Source organism: Solanum lycopersicum, chromosome 7, assembly GCF_036512215.1.
Source record: "Solanum lycopersicum chromosome 7, SLM_r2.1".
Lineage (NCBI taxonomy): Eukaryota > Viridiplantae > Streptophyta > Magnoliopsida > Solanales > Solanaceae > Solanum > Solanum lycopersicum.
Window position 1 is genome coordinate 67,655,435 of NC_090806.1, and position 24,009 is coordinate 67,679,443.

A 24,009-nucleotide genomic window follows, 5' to 3' on the forward strand; every position below is an offset into this window, starting at 1 on the left:
ATAGTATATATAAATTAATACTCCTCGTTTTTTACACACAAATTCAACTCAAACAAAATGGACGAAATTCAAATATTAGTAAGAGTGTGTTGTTCTGCCATAGCAATTGCTCTGTTTGTGTGTCTGTGGAAAGTACTAAATTGGGTTTGGCTCAATCCGAAGAAGTTGGAGAATTTGTTGAGGAAACAAGGGCTAAATGGGAACTCTTACAAAATATTGTATGGGGATTTGAATGATTTTATTGGAATGATTAGGGAAGCTAGTTCAAAACCTATGAATTTGTCTGATGATATAGCTCCAAGATTGGTGCCTTTCTTTCTTGAGACCACCAAGAAATATGGTACTCCTATATACTTTGCTTATTACTCTAATTTCTCTAGACCGCACTCGTAGAGTTACACCGTATTTTAAATTTTTTGGTCACTCATAATTTGATACACGAGTAGGTAGAAGTTGTTATAGTAGGTCAAAGTCTATTTATATGGATTTGAACAATTCTCCTCTCATGAGCTAGCTTTAGGTTGAGTTAAGCCCAATGTTATATCTTTGCATGTTGTAGTATTAGAGTCAGGTTCATCCCTGTTTGAGCATCACACAACACTCTAGTTGGGCCTAGGCATGATAGGGGTGTTAGGATAGGTCAAAGTGCTATATTGGTTAGGGATTAGACTAGTGGTCTGCTTATATGGCTATGGGCTTGGACAATTCCTTTCTCATGAGCTAGCTTTTGGTTGAGTTAAGGCTAGTTGTAGTATCAGAGTCGGGTTCATCCCCGTTTGAGCATCGGTCTACACTATAGTTAGGCCTAGGCGTGATAGGGATGCAGGGGTGCACCCACAGAGGTTCAAGTGGGTTCATAAATAACACCATATATATATATATATATGATCAGTTTTTAAAATTTTATATCTATATATTAACTTTTGACTCCACTAACACAAGTGTGACCCATGGCACAGTGGTGAAAAGGGCTTAATTTGCCCAGCCTGCCCGAGTTTGAATCCCTATTTCCCACATTTTAGATTTAGGATAGGTCAAAGTGTCATATCGATTGGGGATTAGACTGGTGGTTTGCTTATATGGCTATGAGCTTTGATAATCCTTTTCTCATGAGCTAACTTTTACAGTTGAGTTAGACTCAGGTGTCGTATCTTTACAGAGGTCCTGGTTTGAGTATTACCGCCACACACCTATTATCGTAAGGATATACACATGTTTGGTTCTTAAAGTGAATCAAACAATGATTGTGATTAATGAAGCTGATTTAATTGAGAATGATTTGTACTAGTAGTTAATCCTAAGACATATGCTTGCAGGGAAAAAATGTTTTATATGGTTGGGTCCAAAACCACAAGTAATAATCATGGACCCTGAGCTTATTAAGGAAGTACTCTCGAAAACCTATTTGTATCAAAAGCCCGGTGGAAATCCATTTGCAGCATTATTGGTACAAGGACTAGCAACCTATGAAGAAGATAAATGGGCCAAACATAGAAAAATTATCAATCCCGCTTTCCATCTAGAGAAGCTTAAGGTTGCTTTTCTTCCGCGCCCTCCTTCAAACTTTGTGATTGGTCAACTAGAAATTATTATGTTTGTACACGACGGATAAAATGCTGGCTCATGCTTCTTTAGCTACTGCTCTCTACAAGTCTTTCTATCCCCTTTAATTCGCTATCCTTATCTTTCTATCTAATGTTTTATGTATTCTGCATATGACTATTGCAATTAAATCCTGATATTTAACTTGAGTTAGACAAGTATAGAAGGGTCTTATGGTTCTTCAGTGTCAAATCTCGTCTGCATCAGCGTTCAATGTTCTAGTTTTTTCATCCACTAAACTATAAAAATGCTCACTCTTGCTTCTCTGGCTACATTTGTTGTGTAATGTCTTAGATGTATTATGGATCTGTTTTTATTATAAAGAGATTTGTAATATTCCTGACCGTGTTTCGCCTTATTTGTTATTTGAACTCTGTTCTTTTTTATCGAACTAGATACTGACGGTATCACTATATCTGTATTAGCTAATTCTGTTTTAAGTGTTGTCTCGTTGACATTTGTCGAACAGCATATGCTCCCAGCTTTTCACTTGAGCTGTACTGAAATGCTGAGCAAATGGGAAGATGCTGTTCCACTTGGCAGCTCTCGTGAGATAGATGTATGGCCTCACCTTCAGCAATTAACTTGTGATGTAATCTCTCGGACAGCTTTTGGAAGTAGTTATGAAGAAGGTAGAAAGATTTTTGAACTTCAAACGGAACAAGCTCAGAATTTTATCGACGCTGTACGTGAAGTTTATATCCCAGGGCGGAGGTAAGTTAATTTATCCTAGGAATTGAAAAACTGTAGTCATAGCTATGTTGTTCAAACTCTTCAAAAATGATGACAGTTGGAATTCCGATCCTCCAAAAATAGCGTTTTTTTGGAGGATCCGACATGAGTGCAGTAACGTTTTTTTGGAGAGTCGGAACAACATAGAGCCAAAGTGGTCTATTATAAACTACAAAGTTCATTAGGAGATGCACATAGCTTTTACTTCATCTAATTAATGCATTTTGGTTTTCTGGCTTATAATATAATCTCAAAGATTTTTGCCAACAAAGAGGAACAGAAGAATGAAGGAAATAAAAAACGAAGTTCGGACCTCAGTTAAAGGTATTATCGATAAAAGAATGAAGGCAATGAAAGCAGGGAATGCCGATAATAATGAGGATCTGTTAGGCATATTGCTTGAATCAAATTTCAAAGAAATTGAACAGCACGGTAACAAGGATTTTGGAATGAGCATCGAAGAAGTCATCGAAGAATGCAAGTTATTCTATTTTGCTGGCCAAGAAACTACATCAGTCTTACTCGTGTGGACTCTGGTGTTGTTGAGTCGGTATCAAGATTGGCAGACACAGGCCAGAGAAGAAGTCTTGCAAGTGTTTGAGAGTCGGAAACCAGATTTTGATGGATTAAATCATCTAAAAGTTGTGAGTATTCTGTTTTTTTTTGTTTGTTTTTGGTTTACTTCATCTAAAAGCAGAAGTAGAACTTTGGTAGAGGTGATTAGACAAGGCATAACGCAACTTCAGTTTACCGAGGACCTGACTTTAGTACTCTAGTGAATTCATGCTAAGATATACACCTAAAGGAGAAGCAATTTTTTGCAGGTAACAATGATCTTGTACGAGTCATTACGGCTATATCCCCCATTGATAACACTTAATCGACAGGTTAACGAAGACATAGTATTAGGAGAATTGTGTCTACCAGCTGGTGTACTAGTCTCATTGCCAATGATCTTATTGCATCATGATAAAGATATATGGGGTGAAGATGCAAACGAGTTCAATCCAGAGAGATTTAGAGAAGGAATATCAAGTGCAACAAAAGGTAAAGTTACATATTTTCCATTTTCATGGGGTCCAAGAATATGCATTGGACAAAATTTTGCCATGTTAGAAGCAAAGATGGCTTTGTGTATGATCCTACAAAGCTTCTCTTTTGAATTGTCTCCATCTTACACACATGCTCCTAAATCCTTAGTAACCATGCAGCCTCAGTATGGTGCTCCACTTATTTTGCACAAACTTTAGTTTTGTAATGTAATGTAACAAGAATTAATATAAAGACTCAAATAAGGGGTGGAGTTTGCAATATTAAATATGGATCGTTTGTGAGAGATGTCTTGTAATATAGGTAAGAGTTAAAAGGGATGAAGTTGCAATTTTTTAGGGCTCGTTTAAATATGTGATATGAAATTATGATTTTAATTTGTTTAGACGTAATATGAATCATCACTTATACATTAATAATCTGCCTGTGATTTTAATATTTTTCTTAATTAGTTCTTATCTTAGTCTAATTATTTATTTGTCATGTATTTTTTTTAAATTTTACAAACGGTAGCTAATATTTTTATCTTTGTATTTTGCTTTTATTCTTTAAATAAATAGACAAAGGGACAAAAAAGAAGAAGAAAAACTAACAAAAAGGGAAAAAGGAAATTAAGAGGAAAAAAAGATTTAACATTTTTAGAAAAAAAAAAAGACTGAGCCAACTAAAAGGAAATGAAAATTTAAGATAAACAAATTTAAATGTTTTTGCATTATTTTGTTTATTTTAAAGGTTTTAAGTTTAAGAGTACTCAATTCCCTTGCTTTTAGCTAATACTCGTTCTGTCTCAAATTATGTGATATTTTTACATTTTAATGATAAAATTTATCTTTAACATGTAATTTTGTTAATATGTTTTAACTAATTTCAATAGTCAATTATTGTAATTTAGAATAATATTTTTTTAATATAATTTTCAAAAATCTTTAAAATCCTATATTTAAATTTATGATTAACTTAAAATAGTTAACTATCAAAATTTAAATGATATAATATAAATTGACTAATTGAGACAAAGAAGTATTAGACGTAAACACTTCTTGATATTTGGTAACATGATCAAATAAGTCATCAATTATTGCAAATAGTTCATTTAACTTATCATGTTAAATATCTCTTGGCAATGCTTTTTTAAAAAAATTATATGGTTCATGTCTTTTTTAATATTTTTCTTTAGTTATCTTCGATTATTATTTATATTTTGATAATCCTTTAACGTGGAAAAAGTTTATGGACAAAATATTTCCAACTAAAGTATGAAAAACTCCAGCAAATGATATTGAAATTCAAAGAATTTCGGGTTTATAATTACAGATCGTGTAGATTATCTTTTCTTAATAGCATATAGAAATATAAATCGTGATAGAAGAGATTAGCTTAAGAAAAGAAACTAAGTGTATTTTCCTCTTAAATATTTGAGTCTCGATCCGCTTTCACTCCTTCGAGGCAAAGTATATTAGAAAAAATAATACAAATACGATTGAAGAAGAAAATGTCTTTGAGATATGTAATTACTTTCTTTAAGGAGATATTGTTTGTATATATATATTGAGAAAAATTCAAACGAATCCTTAATTTATTCATGCATATTTTTCTTAGGGTAATTATAAAAAATCTTTATATATATAGAATTTAATTAAGAGATATCTTTTCATCAGAACGATATTTTTTCATGAACATATGACAACTTTTTATAACGATTATGTTCTTTCATGAACATCAATTTAAGAACTCTATATATTACAAAGAGAAAAGATATAAAATTACCGTTGAAGTTGTTTTGAATTTTCAAAAAGACACTTTAACTTTGCGAGTGTCCTATTACCCCATGAAACTATCTAAATCTTCAATAAATATACCATTTTGACTAATTTTAACATCACTCGTGTTGTCACAGCATATGGGCGCGTGAAGCACTGTTGATACAGCTTCATACCAATGTAAAATTGTTATTTGACACTTCCAATTTGCCTTATTGAAAAAAAATATAAAAACTCATGTATTAATTATTTTTTTTAATTTATTAAGAATAGTTTTTAATTTTTCAATTTTTTTTCTCATCTTCCCTACCATCATTAGCTTACCCATGTTTCTTGAATATCCATATCTTCCTTCATTTCTTTTTCTCTTTTTCCTTTCTGGCGTTTTTTTTTAAATTAATGTTATTGAGGGTTTTTTTTCGAAAAATAAATTAGTTTGGTGATTTTTTTCTCTCTTATAAATTAAGATTGGGATTTGGGAGTAGTTAAACTATGAAAAATTCAACTTCGAAGTAAAAGTTAGAAAAGGTGGTGATTTAAATGTCAGATTTCACTTGGTAATATTTGAGTATTTAGATTTTAATTATTTGACGATATTTATTTGCATAAATAAATTAATTGATAGTAATTTGACTAAAAATTGATAGTGCTGCTGCGAAATCTGCTCAACCACAATGAATTTGAAGATTCTTGAAGCACAAAGAGAATGGAAAAGGTGAAGAGAAAGAGAAAAAACGAAGTTGAGGTGAAGAAGAAAGAGAAAAAGGAAAAAAGAATATAAAGAAATTACGTACATAAAAAATTAAATATTATTTTTAATACGTGGCAAGTGTCTATTAGCGCGTGACATACAAATATATTTGTATAAGTGGTATTGAGTGAAAAATGAGGTATACATTCTACTTTGAAGTTGTTTAATGAGGTAATAGGACACCTGCAAAGTTAAAATATCTTTTTAAAAATTGAAAACAACTTCGATGATATTTTTATGTCTTTTCTCCGTAACAAAATATATATACATGCTTCCTAATTTGGTGTTTTATGACTATTGCACACTCGACCTTCCACGTGTTTGTTGCTTACTTGAACACGTATCATCCGTCTATTTTTGTCCTATACATTAATATAATATAAAATTATTCAAAATAGAGACACGTCATCTATAAATTATTGTTGGAGTTATGTCACTTTGTGCTTTAATTAGACGTGTTTTTCTATATTGATTTTCTTAATGATTTGGCAATGTTATGCTCAGAAAAGAAACCAATAATGAATATGGGGTATATAGAATTGTCATTAAACGAATATCATAATATAAAGAAGTAAATAAACATAAGAGAAAATTAAATGAGATTTTACTATCTATACATAAAAAATAAGTTTAATATGAATGAATAATGTAATTTCTCATTGAACGGATAACTTAATCTTTAATTCTACATAGCTCCTCCCCCCTCCCTAAAGCAACAATTAAGATGAATTATGATAAAATGATCGAGATCTCGACATTCAAAGATTTCAAGTTTAAATTTCAAAAAATGATTATGATAATTAAGATAATTCGGGATATCGATAATATTCCATGTAGAGACGGCTCTACGGAATAACGTAAAGGATAAGTTATGAGTTCATTTAGATTTAATATTTCAATTCAGATTAAAATTATGAATAAGAATTTAATTGAATAAGTGCAAGTATTTAGGGTGGGTTTACTATTTAGTTAGAAAATTTCTTCCTTACACTTTTCATATTGATATATTCACATTTTTGAATTGTTCATCAATTCATGTTTGATTATTCTCTTGAGTAAATGCGTGAAACTAGTAAAATTTATATTTTTAATCGAATAAGTGCAAGTATTTAGAGTGGGCTTATTATTTAGTTAGAAAATTTCTTCCTCACACATCTCATATCGATATATTCACATTTTTGATACGTTCATCAATTTATGTTTGACTATTCTTTTGAGTAAATGCGTGAAACTAGTAGAATTTATAATCGATTCATATATTTAATCCATCATTTACTTTTATTTATCTATTATATTAAAAATGAATTATTTAATACCTTAGTGTTTTACAAATTTCAAATTATTTTCCAAATTAATTAAAGATTATAGACTAACTAATACGTGTATAATGAATTATTAAATATGCACGTCATCAATTTTTCTTCATTACCTTATAATTATTTATTTATTTTTTAAATTATTTTTTAAAATTTTATCTTAAATATTAATTTATTATGATAATATATGTACGTCCATTTTTTTTAAAGAATCATTCAAAGTTTAAATCAGATAAATAAGATTGAATAGAAAATATTTATCGAGAACTAAAAATACGCGGGTGAATAAGTAAAAATGAAAGAAATAAATTTAATATAAGCCATCTATATATATATAATACATACCATGAAATGACAAAGTGACAAAGTAGAGTGTAAGAGCTTATTATATAGTGAACAATTCTCTCTTTTAGATCACAAATCCTTTTAACAAACAAAGCAAAAACCAAATCATTTTTCTAAGTTAAAAAAAAAAAGATCTGATTTTTGTTTTTCTTACTGGAAAAAAGCTTCTTTTTTTTCCTTTCTTCATCATCTGGGTTCTAAAATAAATCAAGATTCAGGTACCCCATTATTTATAATACTCTTTTTTTCATTGCCATATGCTCAAAATTTGATCTTTTTTTCTGTTTCATGTGGACCCTTTAAAATCCCTTTTTTTAAAAAATATTCTGTTTTGATGGGGTAATTTGTATTAAAAAATTATGATGATCTTTCAGTTGTGTCCCACTATTTTATTTATTTTTTTAAAATAATTTTTTGCAGGATTTTGATTTTGTAGTTTGAGTAAAAAGGGGGTTGATGGCTACTCGTAATTTGGAGAAATTTGCATCTATAGATGCACAGATGAGGCTTTTGGTACCTACTAAGGTGTCTGAAGATGATATGCTTGTTGAGTATGATGCTTTGCTTTTGGATCGATTTCTTGATATTCTTGAGGATTTGCATGGAGAGGGTATCAAAACAACAGTATGTTTATGCATTTCAAAATTTCAATCTTTTTTTTAACTGTGTTTTAGCTGAAGATTTGATTTTTATGTGTTATAGTATTATGTATGACGCAGTGGTGAATGAAATGGCGGGAGGTGATAGGTATTCTGTGGAATTAGTCGAGGTGTGTGCACGATTGTTATAAAAAAAAGAAGTTTTTAAAAAAAATAGTACTATAGTCTCAGTTGAACATTTTGTATCTTTAATAGTGGTGATTTCTTAGTATTATCAAAGGTGCGCTTAAAATGTGATTAATCCCTGAAGTGAGGTGCAAAAACATGTCAAGTGTTTTGCCTCGCTAAGATTAGTGGGCACTTTAGTGTCATTATCAAGGCTCTTAAGTATATATTTTTCCTTGCCAATGAGCGAAATCCAATTTCTTTGTTGATATGTTTGAAATAAATTCGTATATTTATTTGTCTTGGACGACACAAGCATATTTTGTAGTATTTTTTTTCCCTCCATTTCTGCGTAAAGCCCCGACAGACTTTAGAACATTTTTACTCTTTCGCCTTTGATAATGCTGGATTTTGTTGATGTGATTTTAGGTCCAAGAATGTTATGAGCTTTCTGCTGAGTATGAAAACACGCATGATAAGAAGAAGCTGGAGGAGCTTGGCAGTGTGTTGACAACTTTGGATCCAGGGGATTCAATTGTTGTTGCTAAGTCGATATCCCATATGCTTAACATGGCCAACTTGGCTGAGGAGGTTCAGATTGCCAACAGTGGGAGGGCAAAGTCGAAAAAGGGCGAACTTTCAGATGAGAGCAACTTGATGACTGAATCCGACATTGAAGAAACACTCAAGAGACTTGTAGTGAACTTGAACAAGTCTCCTCGAGAAGTTTTTAATGCTCTGAAGAATCAGACTGTGGATTTGGTCTTTACTGCTCATCCGACTCAAGCTATCCGAAGATCTTTGCTTCAGAAGCATGCAAGGTCTGGTCTTATTACACATTTTTTTACAAGTTTGAATTTTGTTTATTTATTATTTCTATCGTATTAGTCATAACTCATGTAAGTCTTCTTTTTCCCTTTTTCTTCAGTTGTTTTACTTCTTTAGTGCTGACTTTTCTACTGTTTAGGATCCGCAATTGTTTGTCTCAGTTGTATGCTAAAGACATTACACCCGACGATAAAGAGGAGCTGGATGAAGCTTTAGAGAGGGAGGTAAGTATCGGTGTGCACATTCTGGCTGCATTGATATAAATATCATTTTGCTTCTTCAAATTTTGATGCTTTTCTGTAGACTGTCAAGCTCTTAGAGCAAATATAAGGGTGCTTTAATCTCCTATCAAGTTGTCTTCATCTCTCACCCCTTATTTGGTCTATTCCCAACAGAGAGACGTCATTTCGACTAAAAGACATAGCAACCATTCCGTTGTTTCAGTTGCTAGGAAGTCAAATTTCATCTCCAAACAAAATAATTCTAATAGAACTTTAGGTTTGAGAAATGAGATGTCCTTGATATGAATACGAGGATTCCTTACAACGATGCTACCATTTTCTGTTCACCTTTTCCATTTGTCATGATACTTGTGGAAAATGTGACGGATGACTGAAGTTTAGTTTGGAAATATTGAGTAATTCTTGGCATACTATGTTACATGAATACAATCAAATTGAAGCACTGCTCAAATTTTTTTCTTTCTCACACTATACAAGCAACACTTGAGAAGAAATTATATGGGATTAAAGCTTCGAACTTGAACATTCTGTGAATTATAATGTTTGTGTAAGACGGATACGTTGTCTTCTCACAATGCATCCTGCTTACCAATACTGCAGATTCAAGCTGCTTTCCGCACTGATGAAATCAGAAGGACTCCTCCAACACCACAAGATGAAATGAGAGCTGGAATGAGTTACTTCCATGAAACAATTTGGAACGGTGTTCCGAAGTTTCTACGACGTGTAGACACAGCTCTTAAAAACATAGGGATTGATGAACGAGTGCCTTATAATGCTCCTCTCATTCAGTTCTCGTCTTGGATGGGTGGCGACCGTGATGGTACATTTCCTCTCCTCTTAACAATGTTGTTTTCAGTTACTTTAGTTGGCTGTAGAGAACGTAAAAACCTTTGGTATTTGAATCGTGATATATTTTGAAGGGAATTGGACGGAATCAAAGCTTTTTATCTTCTAAAGATATTGCTTCATAGATTCTTTTGATAGAAGATCATGTAAATACTTCTTCCATCAGTCACTCAGGATATGTCTGCCACTAAATGCAGGTAATCCAAGAGTAACTCCTGAGGTCACTAGAGATGTTTGCTTATTGGCCCGAATGATGGCAGCGAATTTGTACTACTCTCAGATAGATGATCTAATGTTTGAGGTAATTTACAACGCTTGCATAATTTTCTTTGTTGTTGATATTGAAAAGTTGCCATCATTTTCTACTCCCTATAGATGATTATAACTAGAATGTTATTTCAGTTATCTATGTGGCGTTGCAATGACGAGCTTCGTGATCGGGCAGATGAACTACACCGTTCATTAAAGAGAGACGAAAAACACTATATAGGTATCTAGCATGAATGCTAAGTAAAATAACTTGCTTGTTCCGTATAAATTTAGTAGCACTGCTCAGAGTACTGATTTAAGGTAATCTTTTGCATGTTCTCCATTTCAAGTGAGAAAAATGCACGTTGTTGTCTATGATTTTGAAAAGAAAAGATTTTCAGCGTCTGGTACTTTAGTCAGTCTTCAGAGGCTGCATGAATTTTTCTCTGTACCTCTGCTGAACAGAGCAATTGCATTACTCTTGACCTTCAAAATTTACTTTTGATGTAGAATTCTGGAAACAAGTTCCTCCAAGTGAACCATATCGTGTAATTATTGGTGATGTGAGAGATAAGCTATATCATACACGTGAGCGTACTCGCCAACTGTTATCCAATGGGTTCTCTGAAATTCCTGAGGAAGCAACATATACTAACATCAAGCAGGTGTGCAACACTTCATTATTGTTAGTATTTTTCATAACAGAGAAATCCCTAAGGGCCAGTGGCCCAGTGGCTAATGGTTTTCTGTGGATGATGGGTTCACTCCACTACTCTTATGAAATATTTCGTTATTTTGTTATCTTTCTTGTTCTTTGTTTCCCATGCCTTGTTTGTAAATGTGAAGCATCTAAAATTAAGCAGCATTGTTATTCTTTGTTCAACTTGACGTGTTATTCCTGATAAAGGGACTTGAGAAGTGAATATGCCACGTCTCTTTGTTATTTTTTAATCATTGGCATGCACATTTGTATTCTGTCAGAATTGCATGTATTTCGATTTTCTGCCCCACAAACTGAATCTTTTGCCTGAATATATAAGTGGTTGCACATTTTGTGTAGTTCTTGGAACCTCTTGAGCTCTGCTACAGATCTCTTTGTGCTTGTGGGGATCGACCAATTGCTGACGGAAGCCTTCTGGATTTTCTACGACAAGTTTCTACCTTTGGACTCTCACTTGTGAGACTTGACATAAGACAAGAGTCGGATCGGCACACTGATGTCCTTGATGCCATTACCCAGCACTTGGAAATTGGTTCATATCGAGAGTGGTCTGAGGAACGTAAACAAGAGTGGCTTCTCTCTGAACTCAGCGGCAAGCGACCTCTATTTGGACCCGACCTACCAAAAACTGAAGAAATTGATGATGTTTTGAATACATTCCATGTCATATCAGAACTTCCATCAGACTGCTTTGGGGCATACATCATCTCAATGGCCACTGCACCATCTGATGTGCTTGCTGTTGAGCTTCTACAGCGTGAATGCCACGTGAAGCAACCTTTACGGGTAGTTCCACTTTTTGAGAAATTGGATGATCTGGATGCTGCTCCTGCTGCTATTGCACGTCTTTTTTCAATTGAGTGGTACAAAAACCGCATTAATGGGAAGCAAGAAGTCATGATTGGCTACTCAGACTCTGGAAAGGATGCTGGTCGGCTGTCGGCAGCATGGCAGCTATATAAGGCTCAAGAGGAGCTTATAAAAGTTGCCAAACAATATGACGTGAAGCTAATTATGTTCCATGGCAGAGGTGGTACAGTTGGAAGAGGAGGTGGTCCTAGCCATCTTGCTATATTATCTCAGCCACCTGATACGATTCAGGGATCTCTTCGCGTAACAGTTCAAGGTGAGGTTATTGAGCAATCATTTGGGGAGGAACACTTGTGTTTTAGGACACTCCAACGTTTCACTTCTGCCACCCTAGAACATGGAATGTATCCACCTTTCCCCCCAAAGCCAGAATGGCGTGCACTTCTGGATGAAATTTCTGTTGTTGCTACAGAGAAGTATAGGTCAATAGTATTCAAGGAACCCCGATTTGTCGAGTACTTCCGCCTGGTCAGTGTGCTAGGAAAATGCAATATATTACTTATCTAACAATAGGTGTTACCAAAAGGTAACAAATATTTCTACAACTTTAACAAGTTATTTTTTCTTTTGGATCACAATTGCAGGCAACACCCGAGCTGGAGTATGGTCGAATGAACATTGGTAGCCGTCCATCAAAGCGTAAACGAAATGGAGGCATAGAAACACTTAGAGCCATTCCATGGATCTTTGCATGGACCCAGACTAGGTTTCATCTGCCGGTCTGGCTTGGCTTTGGGGCAGCATTTAAGTATGCACTTAACAAGGATAAAAAAAACCTCAATATGCTGCGGGACATGCACAAAAAATGGCCATTTTTTAGAGTTACTGCTGATTTGATTGAGATGGTGTTTGCTAAGGGAGACCCCGGCATTGCTGCTTTATACGACAAGCTTCTGGTTTCTGAAGATTTGTGGTCCTTCGGTGAGCTTTTGAGGTCTGACTATGAGGAGACAAAGAGCCTCCTGCTTAAGGTAAATTACTTTTCACCAAGTTCTCGCACTTAACATACGTTTTTACTCATCATGCTTGATCGCATGATATCCATGTTATCTATGTTTCTTTTGTATAGGTTGCTGGACACAAGGAACTTCTGGAGAACGATCCCTCCTTAAAACAACGACTCAGGCTGCGTGATTCCTATATCACTACTTTAAATGTCTGCCAAGCTTACACACTAAAGAGGATTCGTGATCCAACCTACAAAGTCACACCAAGGCCTCACATTACCAAGGAATACATAGAATCGAAACCTGCTGCTGAACTCGTGAGCCTGAACCCACAAAGCGAATATGCTCCCGGCTTGGAAGACACACTCATCTTGACCATGAAAGGTATTGCTGCTGGAATGCAGAATACTGGTTAAATCTATTACTATGTTTTTATGTTTTAATGGTTGATAAAGTGAACATTAAGAATCATGTATCCTTGAGTTCATCTTTTTTTTTTTTTGCAACTTCCATAAAATGGATGAATAATTATTCCCCTCTTTGTTTAGTAGCTTCTTGAATAAAATTATGATGTAAAAGAGTACTTCTCTTCATTTACCAAATGCTTTTTGCAATTAATCTCAGTTCCAATCTTTCAGTTTTAGCACCTTATGCTTTGCAATAGGTCTAGGTTTTACTTGAGCTTTAACCACAATTTCTCTGTTCTAATTCCTAAACAAGTTTGAATCGGCTATATGAAACTTCATGAAATTGTGAATCTCCATTCAAGCTCGTCTTATGCTATTTAATAGTATTTGTCATTTTAAAATAAAATAAAATCATCTCACTATTATGAAGGTTCATTTCTCGAGTAATATATATGGATGTATTATTTAAATGAAAAAAATAATAAAAAGGAGCAAGCAAATATTGTATTAATTGGCATAAAGAGCGAGACTCAAATATGCTATTGAACTTTGAGAAAATGCTCATCTTCTATATCATCCGTTAAAAGTATAATGACATGGATGAGTTTTTTTACGAATAAAAATGGCATAGATAAGTCTTTTCTCAAAATTCGATAGTATATTTGAGTTTTTCCAAAAAATTTAACAATCAAAGTTTGTTGATATCTGACGGAGACAAATATACTGGCTTTTAGCAAACATAAAAAGGACCAAATCTACACAAAAATATTTTTAATGTATCATTTTGAACTTACTTCTAAACATAAGGGACCATAGTTATCATTTTCTTTTAAACTTTAAGAAGAAGCAAAGGATCTCTCTGAACCGGATTCTCACAACCGGTTCAAATCAACCGGAAAGTCCTTTCAACTGCAAAAGAACCGCTCCGCCAAATGTAGAGAAGAAAATACAAAATTGAAACACAGAAGAAAAAGGGAAGCTAAGCAGTGAAATAGCTATGGCGACGAGGCAGAGACGAGCTTGGACGTCGGATCCTCCGGAGACGGCGTCATCTCCGGCGTATACAAAGGTGGATAAGCCGGAGAGATCGGACGGTGAAAATGAAGGCGTCGATAGAGGACTAGGTTGGCTTCTGCCGTTGCTTTGCCTAGGGATGTTGAGGCACATGAGCGCTACGTCAAATATTATTCACGATTGTGACGAGGTGTTCAATTACTGGGAGCCTCTTCACTACTTGCTTTACAAGTCTGGTTTCCAAACTTGGGAATACAGGTTTCACCATCTTCAATTCTTTACTATACAATGATAGCATTGTCAAATATTGCTTTGGAATGATTTTTTCTTAGCTGATGTGTAAGATTTGGTTTAATTTCCCCTAAAATGATCAATTTTTTGCTCCATTAGACAAAGTTGATGCAGTATTAAGTCACTAATCCTTATTTGCAATCTAAATATGTAACTATCCTGGACTTCACTTGTAGCTTCCTCCTTCGGTACATATGCCTAGACATATAGTTTGAGATTTGGCTGCCAACTATTCATAGAGAGGATATCAACTAGTTGAGGTTAAGGTTTAGTCATTGTTGTTGCATGTACATTAGGTCGACGATTGACGAGGGTCCTCTAATTTGGTCATAGACTTGTGTACCAGTGTTGGGGTATGTGTGTGATCTAGAGAATCCGGCTTTATTAGATGAATATTTATTAGCAAAAACTGGTAGTGGAATAATTTAGGGTCATATAGAGAGGAATGGTTATCAAGGAATCTTATAGCAAACCTGAATTTTGTTTTGGATTGAAGTACAGTTGACTGGTTGATGATATTAGTATGATTCCCTTTTAGTTACTAGAGTTCAGCTTGTTATGATAATACTTTACAAAGGCCGATTACTTGTCTTTGCAGTTCGCAGTTTGCCTTGCGGTCGTATCTGTATATTCTGCTTCACAAACTGGTGGGTTGGCCTGCTGCTTGGTGGTTTGGAGAGGAAAAGGTGAATATTGTTTTTATTTCCACAAAATTACTCATCATTACTCACTGATATGAAAGAATAATAACATCATAATTACTCATTTCAGTTATTTATTCTCTAATTTCTCCATTTTTCAACATGACAGGTGAAAGTATTTTATGCTGTGAGAATTTTTCTTGCAGGGCTGTCTGTCATCAGTGATGCTGCTCTAGTTGTAGCCCTTTCCCGTAAATATGGAAAGCGTCTTGCATCATATGCACTCGCAATGCTATGCTTAGCAAGTGGTTGTTTCTTTGCCAGCACGAGTATGTTTTCTCACTAAACTATGTGTGAGGTTTTTCTTTGTTGGTGGTAAACAATTAATGAAGCACGAGTGTGTTACTTTCAGTAAACTATATTTGAGGTTTTTATTTACCAGTGGTGAGCAATTTAATGATTTTTTAAATTTCAGCTGTATTCTCTGTGCATGCATACTATGTGATCTAGATATGTGTGGGTGACTCCTTAATGTTGTTTGTCAATGCCCTGTGTCAACTTTCTCATAATACTAATGCCTGTTACGTGTCCTTTACGCAGGTTTCCTTCCGAGTTCATTCTCAATGTATGCCATGTCTCTTTCTTCAGCACTATTTCTATTTAATAAGCCTGCCATGGCAGTTTCTGTTGCTGCCACTGGAGTGATTCTGGGCTGGCCGTTTTCGATCCTTGCTTTTCTTCCACTGACAATTTACTCACTGGTTAAAAGCTTCAAACCTGTGTTTCTTACAGGTGTTGTCACTTCTATCGTCCTTATGGTAAGTTTGATCATATCATATTAAGTTTTCTGCTGTGTTGAGTTTTCATGCATCAAGCTTAAAATTTGGGAAGTTCCCTTTTAGGGGAACAAAAAGTAAGTATTGAATTTCCATTGTATAGAGTTATTCATACTTACCGTAATGCAAAGAGATCATCTACCAAATGTTCATTTTGCTAAAATTCGATATGCAAGTCCGTCGTCCTATATCGAAATTTCAAATCACTTAACGTAATAGGCTTTATCTGTTTTAGTGCTGCTCACATGCTTTTTTCCTATCTGGAACACCTGATGACTTGACTTGGTGTACAAATTGTTCTAGGTACTCTCAGTTCTTGTTGACTACGACTACTATAAGAAGTGGACATCCTCTGTTATCAACTTGCTGGTGTACAATGTTTTAGGGGGTGGTGAAAGTCATCTCTATGGTACTGAAGGGGCATCATTTTATTTGAGGAATGGCTTTAACAATTTCAACCTCTGTTTTGTGTTTGCTCTACTGTTCTTAGCAATACTACCCGTTGCTAAGAAGAAGTATGCTCCTGAGTTGCTCATTGTTGTTTCACCTGTCTATCTCTGGATCGCCTTTATGTCCTTACAGCCACACAAAGAAGAAAGGTTAATCCTCTTTCAGTTTTTCTTCTTGTCACGACAATATATAGATATCATATATATGTCTACTTAAATATTATGCTGAAAGTCCTGATTTTCTGAGCTCAACCCAAAAAGACCTTTATAGTGGCTCGTCTATGACAAGTGTGCTAGCTGGAAAGATATTTGGTCAACATGCTCTACTAAAATCCTTATTTAGTAACAGTGAAGCTGTAGTTGTCTTCTTCAGATATCTTTTTTTGCAGTGCTAAACTGAAACTCGATCCCATCTGGAATTTTTATGTCTCTCCTAGTTGTCTGGAATCCACCTATTATCTTTTTATTTTTGACCAGAAATGATAATTGCGTGGAAGATGCTAGTGTCATTGCTAAAATAACTTAGACTCATGACAGGACTCCTTGGTCAAAGTCATTTCTGTAGCCAAGAGACATGAGCTATGTTCTACTGCATCTGAGATTGAAAGTAACATGAATTACAAATAAAATCTGATGTAGCAACTCATTGTTTACTGCCTGTGCAGATTTCTGTACCCAATATATCCACTTATCTGTGTTGCTGCTTCTGCTGTGATTGAGAGCTTTCCTGATCTGTTCAGGGATAAGTACAATCCCAACGGTACATCCACTCTAGTTAAGGTAGTTCCCTATGTCCAAAGAGAACTTGCCAAGCTTCAATAATAGTGCCTATAGTTTTCACTTGCTTTGCTTTTGCAGATAGCGAAAATTCTCAGACCTCTAGCTCTTGGTTTGATTCTTTGTGTCTCCCACGCTCGGACATTTTCACTTATTAATGGTTATTCAGCTCCTATTGAGATATACAAGCATTTGGACTACCATGATGACGCTGGACCAGGTGAGGATTAGCCTGTTTAATGGCAAGTTGATTATATGCTTGTTAAATGTTCATCTTCAGTACTTTTAGCTTTGATGAATGGTGTATCAATCTTGATGCATGAATTAGTCTTTCTTCATAGGATGACATTCATTGTATGATCTCGGCATTAAGATACTTGTCGGATTAAAAGGACCATATAATTTTTTATTGGAACTTTAGTTTTGTTGTAAAGAGTAATTTTATCCAGTAACTTTTGCCAATACTGGATAACCGAGAAGGTGAAACGATTTCTCTTGTAAATCTGATTTTTTGGAGCCGAAGATGTGATTTTATTGCATAGGGTTGAAACTTGAAAGTGAAAATACCTGATTTAATTATTTGAACCTAGATAGACATGGGAATAAATAGGTGTCAGGTCGAGATATGAGACGTTGATTTGCTGTTACCATGTGGTTCTCCATTTATCTGGTCTTTAGATTAACGCCCTATAGTATGAGCATTTGTTGTTTTGGTTCCATTATCACAAAAAAAATATGAGCATTTGTCAAATGTGAGCAAAAAGTTTCCTCGGGACATCCGTATGTGATTTTCCCCCCATTTTACAGCTACTGCTATGTTTCTTGCTTCTCCATTTATTCTGTTCTTGCTAGATGGGTGCATTTCTGGTGCTTTGTTTAGCATATGAAGCTGGATGTAACATCATCTTTTCATGTTCTGAAAGTTGCATGCAGTATCCATTTCCCCATGTATATTTTGAACTTCCCCATGTTGGTTCAGGTTCTGTCCTTTGCGTTGGTAGTGAGTGGCACCGGTTCCCTTCTTCCTTCTTCATTCCTGATTATGTGAGCCAAGTTCGATGGCTGGATGATGGATTCACAGGCCTTCTCCCAATCCCGTTCAATTCTAGCTTGGGTGGGACCTCGGCGGCACCATCTTACTTCAATAATAAGAACAAGGCATCAGAGAGGCAATATGTAAGCAGACTCTCCTGTAATGTTTAACCAGAAAGAGTCTCATTTTTTTTTAAGTGCGCAATGTATTCAACTATGAGATGACACTCAGCTTCTTTTGCTAATAATGTTATAGCTTAAGGATCCTGAGCAATGCACATTGCTGATAGAGCTGCAACTTCAACGTCCTTATCCTACGCGAGGGAGTGACATGTCTACATGGGAGGTACATGGCTCATGATCATAAGCTCATCCCTCTCTCCCTCCCTCTGCTTCATGTTATTAACTTGTAAGAGTTTTGCGTACAGATTGTTGCAGCACTTCCATACCTGGACAGGGAACTATCACCTCCATTGCATCGGTCATTCTTTATTCCAAATCAATGGCAGCAGAAGAATGTCTTTGGCCAATACAGATTACTCAGGAGAATACAAAAGTGATCGCAGATGTACACGCTGAATTTTCTGTTGTCCAGCAGCTTTTAACTCTCTCGGGTATAGTACTACGCTAATGTTGACTAGTTTAGTTTTTGTAGTCTGAAACTGCCTACACTTTCGAGAGTAGCAAGTTGAATTAAGTAAGTTATTGGATCTTCCATTAATTTTGGAAGTCAGATTTTGCATTACATTTTTGTTGGTGTAGATTACACAGATGGGTGTTTAAATTTTGATTAGGAAGCAAATAGTCGAAGTCTCTTATTGGCATTGTTGAAAATGTATCAGTTTAATTTGGTTCCAGTTACTATATATGCTCAAAGTTGTAAAAAGTTAAGTGAACATGTGTCCTTCGTAGCATATACAAATCAATTCAAGTGTATCTCACCTAAATTGCCGTGTAGTAGGGTAGAATGGAAACAAATCTTACCCCTATCTGGTAAAAGTGGAGAAGTTGTTTCCGAAAGACTCTTGGGCAAATCAAAGTAGTTATGAATTACTATGTTTAGTGACAATTAAGCTGATTATAGAAATCGACAAATGAGCCTTGTCTAAAGCTGCAAAATTTGGCTATTGCGAAATGCAATGAATAATCTCACAGTTTCAACATCCCCAGCTATTCTTCAAGCTTGCTCTTCGATCTTTACTTATAAGTCCTACACGAGTAAACCCGGAAGTTATACACATTATCTTTTCCAGACCTCACCTGGTGGGATTACACGGGGAATGTTGTTGTTGTCGTCCTTATGACGTTGGCACCGAGACCTTGAAGTTTCATTTCCAAATTTTCATAACCCCTATCAACATGGGAGATTCCACTGATTTCAGTAATTCCTTCAGCAGCCAGACCAGCCAAAACCAATGACATTCCCCCACGCAAATCAGTTGCGTTGACCTGAGAACCGCGGAGTGGACTAGCAGAAGATACATAACAACATCAATACGCGATATAGTTTGTATAGAACATGAGGAAATCAAGCAAGAACTATAAACGTACCTTGCCTTTCCCTTCCCATAAACAGTTGCTCTGCTTCCAGAGACCTGAATATTAGCTCCAAATTTCTGCAGCTCAGTTACTGCACAAAAGAAGATAATGAAACCTTTGAAAGAAAAATCGTTACAATTATCTGTCGAAAAAATAGCAAACAGTTCTGTAGGCATTCTGACCAGATATTCTTTAGCAATTGTGTGAGACTTAAGTTGATGTCGACTAATTAAAAAATTATAGTAATCCATATTTGTAGAATAACTTCTATGTGGATAAATGTCAAACACAAGCTATGTAGGAGATTTTGGAAAGAAACTAGACTGTAGACGAACAACTAAAAGTCATCACATACCATGACTCATACGATTTTCAAAGACAGATTCCTCAATGACGCTGACACCCTTGCACGTTGATAGCAACGCCATTGTCAGTGGCTGGAGATCTGTTGGAAATCCTGGAAATGGATTTGTTTTGATATTGAACCCCCGCAAATCATCTCCAATCATCCGAGGTACTGCTGAAAGCTGATCTCGTGAACCACAATAACCATAAGAACTCAGTGCACGAAATGGAAGAAAAGCAAGAGATTAGCTACATTTAGTATACCACCAAAGTGTCATCACTGAGCTGTAATATTTTGCAACCAGCCCCTGAAAGCTTGTCTAGTAAACAAGTTAAATTGCTGTGGGGCACAGGTGAAATTGAGATACACGATCGAGTAATTGCAGCAGCCAACATGTAGGTGCCGACTTCAATCCTGTCTGGCATTATGCTATACTCGCAACCATACAACTTTCTCCTTCCAGTAATATAGAGTGTGTCTGTTCCTGCTCCTTCCACAACTGCTCCGCAATTTGTTAGAAAGCCAGCAAGGTCAATAATCTCTGGTTCCTATGTGGTACATATTGAGGGTTAGTACAAAAAGATTGTAGATTTATCAAATAGGCACTTCAAGGAAATATCATAGAAGTTGAAAAGACAATACACTTTCATACTTGAGCTGCATTTGAGATTACAGTTTTTCCCTCAGCCATACACGCCGCCATCATAAGAGTTTCTGTAGCACCCACACTGGGGTAGCCAAGTCGGAAGCTTGCACCAGTCAAACCTTTACCATTTGATACATGTGCTTGCACTTTTCCATCCCTATGTGGACTCAAAAAGTTAGTCACTACTTATTTTATGAACTCACTCACTTGCTATCAGTACCGCCTCAGCCAAAATTGGAGGCAATGGAGATAATACCATGTCAAAAAAGGTTAACGGGAGATCCTCGTTGAGTTTTGTAATCGTCCTCAAGGGGGATAGTACAGTTTCAAATAATAGTGTCACGGGTTCCAATCTCAGTCCCTAGTTGGACCTTTCTACTGTGGTAACTAGTAATCATATATATAACTAAAAGTGTGTCTAATAGCTACAACTTTTAGACGAGATATTCACAAAATTCACCTACCCCTGTTAGTAACAACAAAACAACAACATAGCCAGTGTAATCCTACAAGTGTGGTCTGGGAAGGATAGAGTGTACACCGACCTTACCCCTACCTCGTAAAGATAGAGAGTTTCCAATAGACCCTCAGCTTAAAATAAAACATTTCAAGCAACTTGAAAAAAGGGACTACTGAAATGAGAAAAGTAACAACAACAAAATGATGTAAAATGGGAGACGCACACAACATGGAGGAAAAAATAGTAATGACTACAAAATAATACAATAACCGAAGCACAAAAAATAGAGGTGATAATCGAACTCGAAGAGCAAAACTACGAGAGTAGTACTACTATCGATAATCTTATCCCGCAGAAAAGCAAGAGAACTTTCAACTAGCAAATTAACCTTCTAACCTACTCCCCAGCCTCCAAACCTCATATCTAAGGTCAAGTCCTCGGTAAACTCAAGATGCATCATTTCATGTCTAATCACTTTCCCCCACTGCTTCTTCGGCTTGCCCCTGTCACTCCTAATGCTCGTCATTGTCAACCTCTCACACCACCTCACTGAGACATCTACAGTCTACTTTTAGTTAGTATGCGGAAAAGGAATAGAAATTCACTCGAATGATGTTCACTGACCTCAACTCAACCGTAGCACCAAGAGCACGTAGACCATGAATGTAAAAATCAACGGGTCGGGCCCCAATGTCACACCCACCGGGTAACCCGACAGTAGCCTCACCAAATTTAGCCAGTAATGGCCCTATCACGAAAAACCCACCTCTAAGTTTCCCAATATAACTCAAATCAGGCTCTACAGACACAATTCCATCGGTGTTAACCACCAAATCACCACCACAACTCATAACTTGAGCACCCAAAGACTCCAAGATTGAAGCCATTGTTCTAGTATCTGATAAACAGGGTACATTTTTAAGGTTTGAAGATCCAGAACAGCAAAGGGTTGCAGCAAGAATAGGTAAAGCTGAGTTCTTGGAGCCACTAACAGTGACATGACCAGAGAGTGTAGACCCACCATTTACAACAAGTTTAGGGTCTAAAGGTGGAAGAACTTGGGGAACATTGAACTTTGAAGTCATTGATGAACAGAAACAAAATGTACCCATTGAACTAAAACAGAAAAAAAGAAAATCTGGGATATTGAGGAGTTGAAGTTTGAAGAGAATGCCTATGAATTATTGTCATTGTACATTATCTTCAGGTTTTCATGTTACTTCCATGTGATCAGTGCATTATTGCATTCATGTAGGGTCCTTTGATAACCAATAATTTGGTAACTATTCATGTACTAATTTCTACATAAGTTACTCAAAAATACAAAATTAACGCAAAGTTCCTTTTTTGCAATTTAGAAATCCGTATAACTAATACCTGTACAAGTTATGAGAAAATTTGTGTATTATCTGATGCGGGTTTAACCATCTAACTTAGGAACTTAGCAGCGTTAGTTAAATAACTAACTCTGCATTTTGAGACTAGAGTTAACGCATATAAATCTTTCCGAATATCATGAATATTCTTCGTCGTGAACTAGTTAATCATAATACATGGAAACTACCTAGGTAGTTTCCTTTTGTACATATATCAAGTAACACTCCCCTCAAGCTATGAGAGGTGAAGATATACACATTCCTAGCTAGCCTCTCAAGTGCTCATGATAGATCTTTTCGAGCAAAAATTGTTGATTGATCACTCTTTAAGTACGGAAATTTCCTATTCGTCTTTGATAGCTTCTTCGACGTGCCTCTCTACATCTCCTAATGCTCATCATTGTCAACCTCTCACGCCTCCTCACCGAGACATCTACATTTCTCTACCTCTCCTAATATCCCATCATTGTCAACCTCTCACGCCTCCTCACCGTGACATCTACATTTCTCCTTTTAGTTAGTAAATGAAAAATATTAGAAAAGTCACTAACCTCAACTCAACTGTTGCACCAAGAGCACGAAGACCATGAATATAAAGATCAACGGGTCGGGCCCCAATGTCACATCCACCGGGTAACCCAACAATAGCTTCACCAAATCTAGCCAGTAATGGCCCTAATACAAAAAACCCACCTCTGATTTTTCCAATATCACTCAAATCAGGCTCTACAGACACGATCCCATCTGTATTAACCACAATATCTCCATCAAAACTCGTAACCCGAGCACCCAAAGACTTCAAAATTGAAGCCATTGTTGAAGTATCAGACAAACAGGGTACATTTTTAAGCTTCGAAGATCCAGAACAGCAAATGGTTGCTGCTAGAATAGGTAAAGCTGAGTTCTTGGACCCATTAATAGTGACATGTCCAGAGAGTGTAGACCCACCATTAATAACAAGTTTTGGATCTGGAATGTGAGTTGTAGGAGGAGAAATGAAGGGTTTTGGGTATTGGGGAAAGTAAAGTTCAGTTCTTGGAGGAGATACGAGATATTGGGGAGGATTGAACTTTGAAGCCATTGATGAACAGAATCAATATTGCAGAGTTTGAAGAGAACGGCTAGCAACAAAGTGTATCTTTTAGTTGGCGGAAAAGTGTATCTCGTGT

At 35.8% G+C, this 24,009-nt stretch overlaps 4 protein-coding genes across 7 annotated transcripts; 3 read left to right on the top strand and 1 right to left on the bottom strand.

Moving 5' to 3' along the window:
* The first annotated feature begins 54 nt into the window (after positions 1–54).
* On the top strand, positions 55–3,803 carry GAME7 (GLYCOALKALOID METABOLISM 7). Of its 2 annotated transcripts, NM_001365978.1 has the most exons (5): positions 55–340; positions 1,317–1,534; positions 2,072–2,316; positions 2,591–2,978; positions 3,159–3,771. In NM_001365978.1, exons 1-5 carry the CDS (start codon positions 58–60, stop codon positions 3,582–3,584), a joined length of 1,560 nt encoding a protein of 519 aa, NP_001352907.1. In that variant the 5' UTR covers positions 55–57; the 3' UTR covers positions 3,585–3,771. The 2 variants fall into 2 exon arrangements, with proteins under 2 accessions (NP_001352907.1, XP_019070415.1); XM_019214870.3 differs by lacking the exon at positions 1,317–1,534 and having other exon boundaries at positions 199–340; positions 3,159–3,803.
* Positions 3,804–7,567: 3,764 nt separating this feature from the next.
* ppc2 (phosphoenolpyruvate carboxylase 2) lies at positions 7,568–13,669 on the top strand. Of its 2 annotated transcripts, none has more exons than XM_019214634.3 (11): positions 7,568–7,774; positions 7,993–8,180; positions 8,750–9,141; positions 9,288–9,372; positions 9,991–10,213; positions 10,437–10,540; positions 10,642–10,729; positions 10,999–11,153; positions 11,549–12,547; positions 12,664–13,050; positions 13,149–13,644. In XM_019214634.3, the coding sequence occupies exons 2-11, from the start codon at positions 8,013–8,015 to the stop codon at positions 13,440–13,442; spliced, it is 2,895 nt and encodes a 964-aa protein (XP_019070179.1). In that variant the 5' UTR covers positions 7,568–7,774; positions 7,993–8,012; the 3' UTR covers positions 13,443–13,644.
* A 635-nt stretch (positions 13,670–14,304) lies between these two features.
* LOC101267427 (alpha-1,2-mannosyltransferase ALG9) lies at positions 14,305–19,369 on the top strand. The gene is made up of 10 exons (XM_004244222.5): positions 14,305–14,705; positions 15,337–15,424; positions 15,549–15,708; positions 15,980–16,197; positions 16,519–16,814; positions 17,330–17,444; positions 17,523–17,661; positions 18,421–18,617; positions 18,730–18,819; positions 18,902–19,369. Exons 1-10 carry the CDS (start codon positions 14,431–14,433, stop codon positions 19,031–19,033), a joined length of 1,710 nt encoding a protein of 569 aa, XP_004244270.2. The 5' UTR covers positions 14,305–14,430; the 3' UTR covers positions 19,034–19,369.
* A 129-nt stretch (positions 19,370–19,498) lies between these two features.
* Positions 19,499–24,009, bottom strand: LOC101267142 (uncharacterized). 2 transcript variants are annotated; one of them, XM_010326086.4, is made up of 6 exons: positions 23,392–24,009; positions 21,011–21,161; positions 20,622–20,906; positions 20,368–20,539; positions 20,025–20,103; positions 19,499–19,941 (listed from the first exon to the last, which is right to left on the bottom strand). In XM_010326086.4, the coding sequence occupies exons 1-6, from the start codon at positions 23,919–23,921 to the stop codon at positions 19,743–19,745; spliced, it is 1,416 nt and encodes a 471-aa protein (XP_010324388.2). In that variant the 5' UTR covers positions 23,922–24,009; the 3' UTR covers positions 19,499–19,742. The 2 variants fall into 2 exon arrangements, with proteins under 2 accessions (XP_010324388.2, XP_004244269.2); XM_004244221.5 differs by lacking the exon at positions 23,392–24,009 and adding an exon at positions 22,089–22,689.

Bases quoted from the DNA above. Each gene is read 5' to 3' on its own strand.
- GAME7 (NM_001365978.1), top strand. From the start codon at position 58: ATGGACGAAATTCAAATATTAGTAAGAGTGTGTTGTTCTGCCATAGCA. The intron at 341-1,316 runs GTACTCCTATAT...ATATGCTTGCAG, and splicing joins TGAGACCACCAAGAAATATG to GGAAAAAATGTTTTATATGG. The intron at 2,979-3,158 runs GTGAGTATTCTG...AATTTTTTGCAG, and splicing joins GATTAAATCATCTAAAAGTT to GTAACAATGATCTTGTACGA.
- LOC101267142 (XM_010326086.4), bottom strand. From the start codon at position 23,921: ATGGCTTCAAAGTTCAATCCTCCCCAATATCTCGTATCTCCTCCAAGA. The intron at 21,162-23,391 runs GTTAGTGACTTT...GAGTCCACATAG, and splicing joins GGTGCAACAGTTGAGTTGAG to GGATGGAAAAGTGCAAGCAC. The intron at 20,104-20,367 runs GTATGTGATGAC...TCTTTTGTGCAG, and splicing joins TGAAAATCGTATGAGTCATG to TAACTGAGCTGCAGAAATTT.
- ppc2 (XM_019214634.3), top strand. From the start codon at position 8,013: ATGGCTACTCGTAATTTGGAGAAATTTGCATCTATAGATGCACAGATG. The intron at 9,142-9,287 runs GTCTGGTCTTAT...TCTACTGTTTAG, and splicing joins TTGCTTCAGAAGCATGCAAG to GATCCGCAATTGTTTGTCTC. The intron at 10,214-10,436 runs GTACATTTCCTC...CACTAAATGCAG, and splicing joins GATGGGTGGCGACCGTGATG to GTAATCCAAGAGTAACTCCT.
- LOC101267427 (XM_004244222.5), top strand. From the start codon at position 14,431: ATGGCGACGAGGCAGAGACGAGCTTGGACGTCGGATCCTCCGGAGACG. The intron at 15,425-15,548 runs GTGAATATTGTT...TCAACATGACAG, and splicing joins GGTGGTTTGGAGAGGAAAAG to GTGAAAGTATTTTATGCTGT. The intron at 18,618-18,729 runs GTAAGCAGACTC...ATAATGTTATAG, and splicing joins AGGCATCAGAGAGGCAATAT to CTTAAGGATCCTGAGCAATG.